This window comes from Anopheles coustani, chromosome X (genome assembly GCF_943734705.1).
Source record: "Anopheles coustani chromosome X, idAnoCousDA_361_x.2, whole genome shotgun sequence".
NCBI lineage: Eukaryota > Metazoa > Arthropoda > Insecta > Diptera > Culicidae > Anopheles > Anopheles coustani.
In genome coordinates this window covers 18,168,785-18,180,857 of record NC_071290.1, presented here as the reverse complement: position 1 = coordinate 18,180,857, position 12,073 = coordinate 18,168,785, and the positions used below count along the sequence as shown (strand labels likewise).

Sequence of the window (12,073 nt, the reverse complement as noted above, 5' to 3'; positions counted from 1 at the left end):
TTCGCGTACGGTAGTTGTTACGCAACTTCACCCATTCTGCTCTGGCTTTTTCTGGATCCATTTCTAATATTTCACCAATTACTACCCACTCATCCATGTGAGCGCTTTTGTTTTTGTATTTTGGGTGGCTCTTTGACCATAAAATTGGTTGTGCCTCCACTGCGGCAACAAGTTGTCGAGCCAGCTCCGGGCTTATTTTACTCTGAAACAAAATAAAACACATTTGTATATCATCGACGAGGTTTTAACAACTATTAAAGAACGTAAACCACTTACCTGCTCTCCGATATTTTTACTTTCACTATCCATTTCTTTATTTTCACTGAATAACGAATAATCCACAAACCACAAATCAATTTTGCCACAAAAACAAATCCAATCGAAAAATCAAAACAATGATTGACAGCATGTAAGTAAACATAACGGACGGTTTTGAATCGAATGCGCAGATAACCGCGTGACCACATTAGGCGTACCATACCAAAAACTTGGTACGGTCGAGCTCCAGCTTACCAAAACCAAAAAAAAGCTTACGTTTGAACCATGCACAGATAGGCAACAGTATTTTACTTGGACGTCAAATGTTTACTTGCGGTTGAACGGTGATACAGAAGCAGTTGAACGATGCTTACCTGGGCTCGAAAACGGTGTATGAAACATGACAACTTTACTCCATGGATGAAAATAATGCGCTGCACCTGTCGTTCCAACCAGGCGTTAACAAACAAAAATACTCGTTCTCTTTTCATCGTTTTTCTTCTTTTATAATAAATGATACGATGTATTTGCTTAAAAATTTTCTACCCGCTCTGTTGGTCATAGTTCTTAATCCAACAACTATTTCGTTTTGAAAGGAGTTATGCAGCATTCAATACGTTGATAAAAATATTCTCATGTTTTCTAAGTCATAAAACAATGTGGTAAAACGAATCTTATTGTTTTTATTTGCCTGTAATATATGTACTATCTTGGTTGGTAAATGGTTTGGGATCCGGTGCAACATGAGGCCCCATATATCGATCTTTGATAGTGGCCATTCACCCCCCAAACAACTCCTACCCTACCTCCTAGTGGTGCCAACCGGGATGCGAGTAACCTTTGTGAAGATCAGGTAACCAACCCTGGTGGGAACTTGGGTCGTATGCTGACAGGGAAAGGGGGGCGTCTACAGGGTACGCTCTGTGGGCGCTTTGTGAGCGTCTGTTCACCAGTGGTGCGGCTCACCAATCTCCACGAGCGTCTGTTCTCCAATAGGAGCGGTTCGGAACAGCGTCTGATCTCCAGTGGAGCGGCTGAAGCTGAAATGCGGAACCTCGTCAGCTATACCCAAGGTGGCAATCCCATCACGAGGTGTAGGCTGCGCATCCCTAGTAAGGAGGCCAGCCGAATTAACTTATACTACGAACGAACAAATAATGCAAAATACGTATCGGAATAACGGATCCAGACCCACGCTACGAATAAAGGACAATGATTGGAAGCTTGGGACTTGGAATTGCAGATCTCTCAACTTCGACGGAGCTGATCGTCTTCTATATGACGCCATAAACCCTCTCGGTTTTTCTATTGTTGCGCTGCAGGAACTTTGCTGGAGAGGAAGTAGAGTGTGGAAGCCTCGGCAGTGTGCTGCCACCATTTACCAAAGTGGTGGCAGTACCAACGAGCTCGGTACTGGCTTTATAGTGATGGGTAGGATGCAGGAACGCATTATTGGATGGAGACCCATTAATGAGCGTATGAGTGTGCTGCGAGTTAAAGGGAGATTCCGCAACTATGCGCTCATCAACGTACACTGCCCTCATGAAGGTAGGCCCGATGATGAGAAGGATGCCTTTTATGCGTTAATGGAGCAGGCGTACGACAGCTGCTCGAGGCGTGACATCAAGCTCGTTATTGGGGATATGAACGCGCAAGTTGGCAGGGAAGAGTGTTTTAAAGCAACCATCGGGACTCACAGCCTGCATGCTTGCTCTAATAACAATGGTCATCGATGCATCAACTTTGCAGCCTCCCGCGGAATGGTTGTCCGCAGCACCTTCTTTCCTCGCAAGGATATCCACAAGGCTACCTGGAGATCACCGGACCTACGTACCTGCAACCAAATCGACCACGTGCTAATTGACGGCCGCTTTTTCTCGGACGTCACGAACATTCGCAGCTATCGGCAGCCTAATGTGAGTTCTGACCACTATCTACTCGGTGTCTGCATGCGATCAAAGCTAGCAATGATCTACAAACCCCGGGTCGCTAGAGCGCACCGCTTCAACATTGACCTGCTAAAGGATAATGAAGTGGCTGTGCGCTACGGTCAGACTCTAGAGGCGGCACTTCCATCAGAGGATGAGGCCTCTACTGCACCAATGGAGGAGGTATGGACTAAAATTCGCCATGCAGTGGAAAGTTCAGCTTCCAGCAGTCTGGGTGCTAGAACGAGGTCACGAACATCAGACTGGTTTGATGCGGAGTGTCAGCTGCTCGCTGACCAGAAGAACTTTGCCTGGGGTAGAATGCTCCAAGCTGGAACGAGAGCCAACGTGGAGCAGTATAGGGTTGCCAGGAATAGGCTGGTTTCGGTCTGCAGGAGGAAAAAGAGAGCGCAGGAGCATCGAACTGCTGAGGACCTTGAGCAGCTCCACCGGTCTGGTGACACCCGAAAGCTCTATGAGCTTGTTAACCGGGAACGTAGGTCTAGTGAGCCTGCCATAGACATGTGCCGGGATAGGGAGGGTGGATTGCTCACCAGCTCTGGCGAGGTGGTTGAAAGGTGGAGGCAGCACTTCGAGGAGCACCTAAATGGGGTTAACTTGAATAGGAGCATGGATGCGGAAGTACCACTTGGGGCACCTGGGCACGATGATGATTACCCGGTTCCATCCCTGTACGAAGTCGTGCAAGTGATGCGGAAGCTTAAAAGCAACCGAGCTGCGGGTGATGATCAGCTCTCTGGTGAGCTCTTCCAGCACGGAGGGGAGAGCCTAGCTCGAGTGCTTCATTTGGTGATCGGCAAAGTTTGGGAGATGGAAGAACTACCCCAGGACTGGATGACCGGTGTCGTTGTACCGGTCTTCAAAAAAGGGGATAGGTTGGACTGCGAGAACTACCGTGGCATTACCATACCAAATGCCGCCTATAAGATCTTCTCTCAACTTTTGCTCCACCGGTTGCTGCCCCTGGCCGAAAACTTTGTTGGGGAGTATCAAGCCGGCTTCATGGATGGACGCTCGACAACTGACCAGCTGTTTACGCTCCGGCAGATTTTACAAAAATGCCGTGAGTATAACTGCAGAACACATCACGTCTTCATTGACTTCAAGGCGGCCTATGACAGCATTGACCGGCAACAGCTGTGGATGCTGATGAAGGAGTTTCAGTTTCCGAACAAGCTGATCAGGCTGTGTAGGGCGACTATGGGCAATGTGATGTGTTCTGTAAGGGTCGGTGGTGTCGCGTCCGCTCAGTTTGCTTCCCAGAGAGGGCTGAGGCAAGGGGATAGCCTTTCATGTATCCTGTTCAACGTGGCCTTAGAAGGTGTGATAAGGCGAGTAGGCATCGACACGCGAGGTACCATCTTCTGGCGCTCAATTCAACTCCTGGGCTACGCGGACGACATTGACATTGTTGCGATCAACAAGAGGACGGTTGCGGAAACGTATGCTGGACTTAAGTCAGAAGCTCAGCGAGTTGGACTCCAGATCAACACGTCAAAGACAAAATACATGCAAGGATTAGGGTCTAGGGATAACACCCCAGATACCTTTCCCGGCATCACCTTGGATAACGACACTCTGGAGGAGGTGGACTCATTCGTATACCTTGGATCCCAAGTCACATGTGACTCGGACACATCCTTGGAAATTCGGAGGCGCATCCTCGCTGGAAATCGCACCTTCTGTAGTCTACGTAAGTGGCTGCGATCTGGTCGTGTCTCCAGGCGAACAAAATTGACGCTCTACCGGACTCTAATAAGGCCCGTTGTGCTCTACGGACATGAGACATGGACCTTACTGGAAGGCGATCTGCGCGCACTTGGCGTTTTTGAACGCAAGGTGCTACGTTCGATCTTCGGAGGGGTGCGGGACGCGGACGGCGCTTGGAGAAGGCGGTGGAATGATGAGCTGTACGAGCTGCTAGGTGATCCCCCAATTGGTGTCCTGGTAAAAATCGGGAGACTAAGATGGCTGGGACATATAGCGAGGAGGCCTGTTAGCTATCCAGCCAGGGAGGTCATCGAAAAGGACCCAACAGGCACGCGCAGGAGAGGGGCGCAGCGAGTACGATGGCTTGACCAGGTCGAGGCAGACTTGCGGAGGATCGGTGTTTCGAGTTGGAGATCTGCAGCACAGGACCGGGCGTTATGGCGCAACATTTTGTTCACGGCACGAGTCGACCGACGGCTCTAGTCCGTTATATATATATATATATATATATATGTACTATCTGTAACCGTAAACTGCTGGATTCAGTTTGAATACATAAGGTGAGCAGGACAAAGCATAGAGTTGGAGTGAGAGGTTTCGTGACTACACTTGCATCGCTCGATTCTGACAGAAAAATCGGTTTTTGACACTAGGAGCGTACCAGTTTTTTGGTATGGTACGCCTAATGTAGTCACGCGGTAAGATCTACTACTCGAAAAGCTTTATTCGGATTCTGGATCCAGTCTAATTCGAGCAGTCGAGCGAACGTTCGCTAGCGCACAGAAAAAGTCGAGCGAATTTTTTGGGCATTCTTCCCCTTCCATGTACGGGTAAAAAAAACAGACCAACTGTTATAAATATGGTATACAACGAATGCCACAAAAAGCTCGGGCCAAAAAATTCGGTCTACACGTTCGTTCGCTTACGTGTGGCTCCTCGGTAACACTTTGACGGCCGCACAATTCACGGTGTCACAACGCTTTGCGACCGGCGCGTTTGCACTAGTCCCTCCATATCTGGCCGCCCTGTTTGATCAAACTTTTTCAATCTTTATTAGAATTTACAAACGAACAGCAACGCGCCCTGTGGAATTTGTTTACTTTCAATTTGATATTTGTTTACATTCAGTAGTCTGTGGAGCGTGTCTGGTGACAGCGTTGACTGCACACCAAAATGATGTGATCGGATGCAAACTGAAACGGAGCCATTACATCTATAGATGTAGCCGGCCGTCAGAGTGTTAATCAATTGATAATCTTTCGGCATCTGGAACAGCTGTTGTGAATGCTGATGCTGAATGTGTGTAAACAATTAACTGACAATTAGTGACACGACGCCCACTCCTAGGTGGCTTGCCTTATCACACTGCAAAGAGTCACCATTATGCCAAACTGGATGCCAAAACCAAATTTTGACAGTCTGGTGACTTTGCCAGGTCACCATTGGTGACCAGTGTGATAATGCCATTATGGTGGCTCGCGCAGCCCTTTTATCCCCTTCGTGGTCTAAGCCCCATCGCTGCTGCATGGGCCGCTGCCGCTGTCACATTGACTGCTGGTGCAGCTGACAGCGACGGTATTGTGATAAATCTAATCGCAACATTTCCTTGGCCAGTGGCAAAACAAAGTGTTGCCACTCTACTGTCCGTCCTGCTGTCGGCTAGCAAAAAATAAACCTCGTAGTTCGATGTGTAGTGCTGCGTCTTTCGTGGCGGGCCACTGGCAGACACCGCTATCCGTCGCTACGGCCGCTTGTACCTGGTCATCGCAGGCCACGATGGTCTTCACGTCCTTCGGCCAGCATCGCACTTGTCATCACGATCTCACAGATGATGATGATGAGATTTTTGTTTTGCAAATTTAAATGTAAATAAAAAAATGGAACAACATACCTTTGAGACACGCGCGCGTAAAAGTGGAAATTTGAAGTTGATCTTTCTGTAGGAACTGCATCAGTCGCTCTTGTGCAATCACGTGGCAGGCGCCTCGAATTCATCCATTGATGATTTTTTCGACGTGACCAACTGTCTCACGGAAAGGGTTTGCTTAATTTGCCAATCCTGGAAATTGGCAACTCCCCTCCATATGTTGGACAAGGGAGATACCGGCTACACGAATAGGAGAAAGCATTTTTTGGCCGCGCACTCCGGAGAGTGGTTTCACGATTTCTATCTTTTGGAAGTTGTGCTAACCGCTGTACGCAAGGAAAAGAAAGCTGACTGGTCCTTTTCGTGAAGGGTCACTTTGATCCCACTACTTCGTGATTTGCTTTAAATTTTGAAACAAATATCTTTTGATAACTCCGCCATTCTCAAACCTGTGTTGGGGTAAGAGGTGGGACTCATCATCATCTGATTTTTTGGGTACAAGGAGAACTGTAGAATTATAAGAAGAGACGGAGTTCTCGATTATGTCTTTTTTTAACATCTTATCAACTTGTCGTTTGATTTCCTCCGATTGGGAATGAATCTGCTTATTATTTGGAATGTAACATGGTGATTTATTCTTCAACTGTATTGACTGTGTATAAAAATTGTTTGTTGTGATTAGATCCTCGTTTACGTAAAAAATGTCGGTATAATTTCCTATTAGTTCTCCTCCTTTTGAATGTATTTTGGAATGTTTTGTGTATCTACTTTATTTAAAATTGTGCTTGTTCTTAGAATGTTATCAGATTCATTGGATTTTCTGCATGCAACGTTATAATTCCTCACCAAATCTATTTGTGGCTTAAACGATCTATTACTGATGAAGATATCTTCTTCGGTTGTATTTATAAACCGCACGAATTGTTTTTCTTTATGTGAGAAACAACCTTTCCTCGTTGTTCGGACTCCGTGTCCCGTTACCGTTCGACACTACTTTCCCGTTCGGATACTTTCTCAAATCGACTGTGCTCCTTAGTCGCTCGTTTAAGACTAACTTTATTTCTATTCTACAACTATATCTAATCCTAATTTTTCCCTGCGGCCCATAGTATGTGTAACACCGTCCTCCCGTGTCTCATACACTTACGTAGTCGTACTTAATTCTTTACACTTAGATATTATCGAGTTGCCACAAAATATTCCAGGTCTGATTTCTTCTGCAAAGACTACGCAGTCTTTCTTTATGTTTGGCAGTTTTACCTCTCGTATTATCTCGCTTCTTACTGGTAGGATGAAACCCTCGCTTATATTGTGTTCTATAGCATGACAGATTGTTACCCCATTGAAATTAAAATTAAGAAGCCAATGCCCATAATCCATAACACATTTATATTTTGCAAAAAAATCCCTTCCTAGTATACCATCTGCTCTGATATCTATTTCTTTTGGAATTATGTGAAATATGTGATTAATGGCTTCATTTCCAAATTGTAAGGTGGTGTTTGCGGTAGCTAAGGTGTGAATTGAATGAGTAGTGATACCTGTTAAATTTATTTTATTTTGGGAATGTAATTGGTGGTTTTGTTTTATTTTATTAATTTTGAATAAAAACACGTCTGCGCCAGTGTCTATAATGAGGTCGCTAAACTCATCTGTGGCCATTGCTACTCTAATTTTAATAAAATTATTTGCATTTAAATTCAATGCTAAGAATGGGAATCTGTAGGGTGCAGGTTGTTCTCTAAAAAAAGACGCGTTTTCAATAGCTGCAGCCGAATTTGATGTTTCGTTATTGGCTTGTGTTGTATAAACTCTATTATGGTTTGTATTTTGGTTTTGTTGCGCGGATCTATTATTGTTATTATGATAGTATTGATTTGAGTATCTATTATTTTGTTGTCTGTAAGACCTACCAGTTCCTCGATATTGTGGTTTACCATTGGGGGTTGTAGTATATTGGTTTGGATTTTTATTGAAGAAGAAACGATTTTGTGGGTGATTCCTTCTAAAAGAGAGGACTTGCGATGAACCGTTAACTCTTTCACTTTCTAAAACCTTTTCCGTAGCATCCGTAAATTGCCCATAGTGCCCTGCTTGTAAAATAATTCTTGTTTCCGTCAGTTTTACTCCTCACCAATGTTTCTACCCCCCGCTTGACTGCCATTTCATTTGCAATGTTACTTGGTATATTTTGCTTTAAGTACATACATTTTAGCTTTGTACTAAAAGCCTCTACCTCGTCACACAGTGATTTTGACTTTAACTCACCTATTATTTTGTCCGGATTTATTTTTTCCTCACAACGTGTTTTGACGTCGTTTATTAGAGTGTCAACATCCGTGATGTTGGGTGCTAGCCCTAGTTGTGCTTTTCCTGTCAATCGTGTTTTTAAAAATTGCACTAGAATATTTTTTGGATCCTTGGAGTAGAGTGTTTGTATCAATTTTGCTGATCCAATAAAATTATCAAGGCTTTCTGCTTTACCATCGTAGGGTTGGATCAATGAGGAAGCAACTTTGATATCAAAGTCCTTCATTTTTTCCTTCACTTGTTCAATGCAATACAAACATTTGCTAAAGTCTTGAACTTAAAATGTATCCTGTTTTTTAGATGGATATCTAAGTATGACTTTATAGTATTAAAACAGGTGTTCGTGGAAAGTTCTAGATCTGCAAGTGCATTGGTGTTCTCTGATTAAGCAATGAGATTTTGAACATTTAGGAATAATTCGTTGGCTGTGGAGTTATAATTGTCAAGCAAGCATTTGCGAAATTTCCTCTCACCAGGTTTTAATTTTTTTTCAATTTCTTGTAATCGGTTTAGTTTCTGAGTTATTTTTGCGAGCATAAGGATTTTTGTAGACGTACCGGGGTCAATTGTAAAATTGTTAGTAAAACTGTTTTTGGAAGAATTATTATTATAATAGTTTTATTGTATATAATTTTTTTTTATATTACAACCATCGATGAAGTAATGCGGAAACCCCAGTTGAACAAATTACAATTTTTTATTCTCTACCTTTTCTCCTGCATTTTTCCCATGCGCGATTCACATTGTCAAGCTCCGTTGTCTCTGCAGGTAGTAGTTCCCCGCCGTCTCCTGACTATGTTCGTTCGTTGCTCTCGTTAGTAGCCACTTTACGTTACTCTCACTCACAAATGTCCTTTATCTGCCACTCAATGCATTGGGTCAACGTAGGGTATCGTAGGATCATCGTAGGGCACACACCGCACGTAGTACAAAACCAGTAATGGGCACGTATCTAAAATTCTCGTTCTTTGCCGCTTTGCGTTACTCTTGCACACTGATGTCTTTTATCTGCCACGCAATGCAATCTTGCGTTACTTTCATACACGGATGTCTTTTATCTGCCACTCGATGCATTCGGTTATCGTAGGGTCATCGTTGGACACACTTATTATGATTTATCAATTGATTTATTTTATTTTCTTTTACTTTACAAAAATATGAAAAAAAAACAGTAAATTGTTTTGTTTTTCTTAAATTATTATATGTTCCTCATGGTTAATTTTTTACGTGGCACGACATCCCCTAGTGGAGCAAGACCTCTCTCCGAAGAGAGTTACTATGATCGAAATACGGTAATATTATAGATCGATGGTTAGCCGTTCGTTATACCGTACTGTGCCAAGCTCGAGATTCGATCCCACACCTATGGCGTAGTGTTCCCTCGTGCTACCGCTGCGAAATGGGCTTCACCCAAGTTGAGTCAGAATCCAGTAATTCGTTAATAAAAATCTCTTTCAGTTTAAGAGTTTGTTTGTTTCTGAATTTGATTTTAGATTTATTTGTAGGTTTCAGTTTACAGTCTTTGCTCATTACGGGTTGACTACTTCAACCTGTGTACCCGTACAACAAAAAAGTAGTACAAAATAAAAAGTTGAATAACTTTCAATTCTGCGCCTATCCGCAGGTAAACTCTTCATGACTTAAAAGAATACATATCAGGCTATAATATCATGTCTTTGAACTTACGCAACTCCGCGCACTTTTTGTTTGGCAAGATGTCGAACTTCAAGTTATTTCATATTTTATCTGCAATTTGATACGTTTTATATAATAATAAAAATACAAGCTTTGCACAAAATTCTACATTTTTTATTTGGAGACAAATAAAATACCTTTCCAAAACAGACTTATTTGTAAAAATAGAACCAATATTGCAAGAGTTATAAATATGCAAAGTTGATTAATTTTTTTCAAATTTTTGGTCGATTTTTTCACAATTTTGGACTTCGACCTTTTGAATCTCAGAACTACCTGGACGCATCGGCTCAAGTTTTTGGCTAGCTCTTAGTTTGATCTTATAGTTTGAAGTAAAAATGGTTTGTAAACGTAATACGTAAGTTAGATTTCTGACTTCCATCCTGGCACTGTCACGGTCCATTTGTGCACTGTCACGGTCACCATGTAATGTTCTTCCAAATCTTTATTTTTCTCAGTTTACTGACGTCTTCGTATCGTAACGTTCGAACAAAAGTTTAGTACCTTTAGTTTAATTAGTTTATTTATTAGTAACCTCTTGGATCTTTCGTAACGCGCGTTTTGCTTCAGTTTCGATCGACGACTCGGTTTTCGTTTTGCTTGACTCGCGAATGATCCTTTATCCCTGCTTTCCCTGTCCTTTTATATCTACTCCTATCACGAACACTAGTATCTAATTATAATTCCTATAACTATAAATTCCTATCACTAACACTAGTATCTAACTACAGTTCCTATTACTATAAATTCCTATAACTATAAACTATACATTTGCTTAGTGCCTACATAAAGACGCTACACAAAGCTTAAGGAACAGAAATAGGAAAGGATTGGAAAAACTGAATGACTGAGCGTTTGAAGTGGACAGAGGAACGTCCTCTTGTGTTTGGTCATCTTGTTTTACGTTTAACTATAGATTTAAGAAACTTTTTATAGCCCGCGTGGCAAACATTGTAAATAAAATAAAATAAAAATAAACATAAAATAAAAAAACACAACAGAGTTTAACATGTAGGAGAAGGAATGGGGGTTGAGGGAACGGGAAAATGAAATGGTGGAACACTTATCAACACACAGGACTAGGAAGTTATCCGAACACCACTGTGCGAAGCGATCAAGAACATGTTGTAGTGGTACAGCGAAATTGATATCTTTCATTTCATGAAAAATTTTAATATCATCAGCAAAAAGCAAATGACAGCAGGAGGAGAATGAAGAACAAACATCATTGATAAACAATATGAATAGGAGTGGACTGGGCACACTACCTTGGGGAACACCCGACGAGCACAAATACTCATAGGAGAATTCCCCAAACACAGTAACACGGCAGCTTCGGTTCGAAAGATAGGAGTCAAACCAGGCCGTGATGGCCGGTGAGAAACCCAACTTCAAAAACTTAGCCAGCATGAGGCAACTTGTCGAAAGCTGCCTTGAAGTCAGTGTAGATAGCATCTGCTAGCAGGCCCGAATCAAGGCGACTAAGTGTATAGGAAAAGAACTCAGTGAGATTCGTGACCGTTGAGCGACCTGGCATAAAACCATGTTGTTCGGGGCTGATCCAAGCACTGATATCATACAACAAAGACGGGCGAATCACCGATTCAAAAACCTTACTGCATGGGGATAGCATCGAGATCCCACGGTAGTTCGAGATGGAAGACCTGTCACCTGTTTTGAAGACAGGTCTCAACCACGGCCGCTTCCATGCTGCTGGAAAAATACCAGTAGCAAGAGACAGTTGAAAGAGGTGTGCAAGGGGTCTCACGAGGGCATCCCTGCACCGAACAAGCATAGCAGCGGGAATTCCATTCGGACCCGGTGCAAATGACTGTTTAAGGTTCGCTAACACAAGACCAACCTGGTCCAGGCCAATCGGGAAAGCATCCACTGAAATCACATTAGTGGGTGTATATGATAAACCTGGCTCCAAACTACCCGGATCCAGGATTGCTGGCTCAAATACACTCGAGAAGTGGTCGGCAAACAGAGAGCATATGCTACCAGAGCTATTGACGACCACGTCACCCAACGACATGCTACTTGGGAAACCACTTGTCACGAATGGAAACAAAGTAGGGTTGGCACCGTTGACATTTGACAACAAGCCGGCGCCACCTACACCGATTAGATCAATTACGCCGACCAAAAATTACGCCGACCCAAGGTTGGCGTATAAAAGCGGGAGAATTGTAGAGGCAGAGCCCATTAAAAAGTTGTAAATCGAACAATCGTGAATAAAGTTACTAAATTTGTGGCTTATCCACAAGCGACCAAAATTTAC

The 12,073-nt window shown here is 43.1% G+C and overlaps 1 protein-coding gene across 1 annotated transcript; it reads left to right on the top strand.

Moving 5' to 3' along the window:
* The first annotated feature begins 395 nt into the window (after positions 1-395).
* Positions 396-10,545, top strand: LOC131269389 (uncharacterized). Its single transcript, XM_058271734.1, has 5 exons — positions 396-409; positions 1,072-1,352; positions 2,008-2,542; positions 2,687-3,900; positions 10,508-10,545. The coding sequence occupies exons 1-5, from the start codon at positions 396-398 to the stop codon at positions 10,543-10,545; spliced, it is 2,082 nt and encodes a 693-aa protein (XP_058127717.1).
* The last annotated feature ends 1,528 nt before the right edge of the window (positions 10,546-12,073 follow it).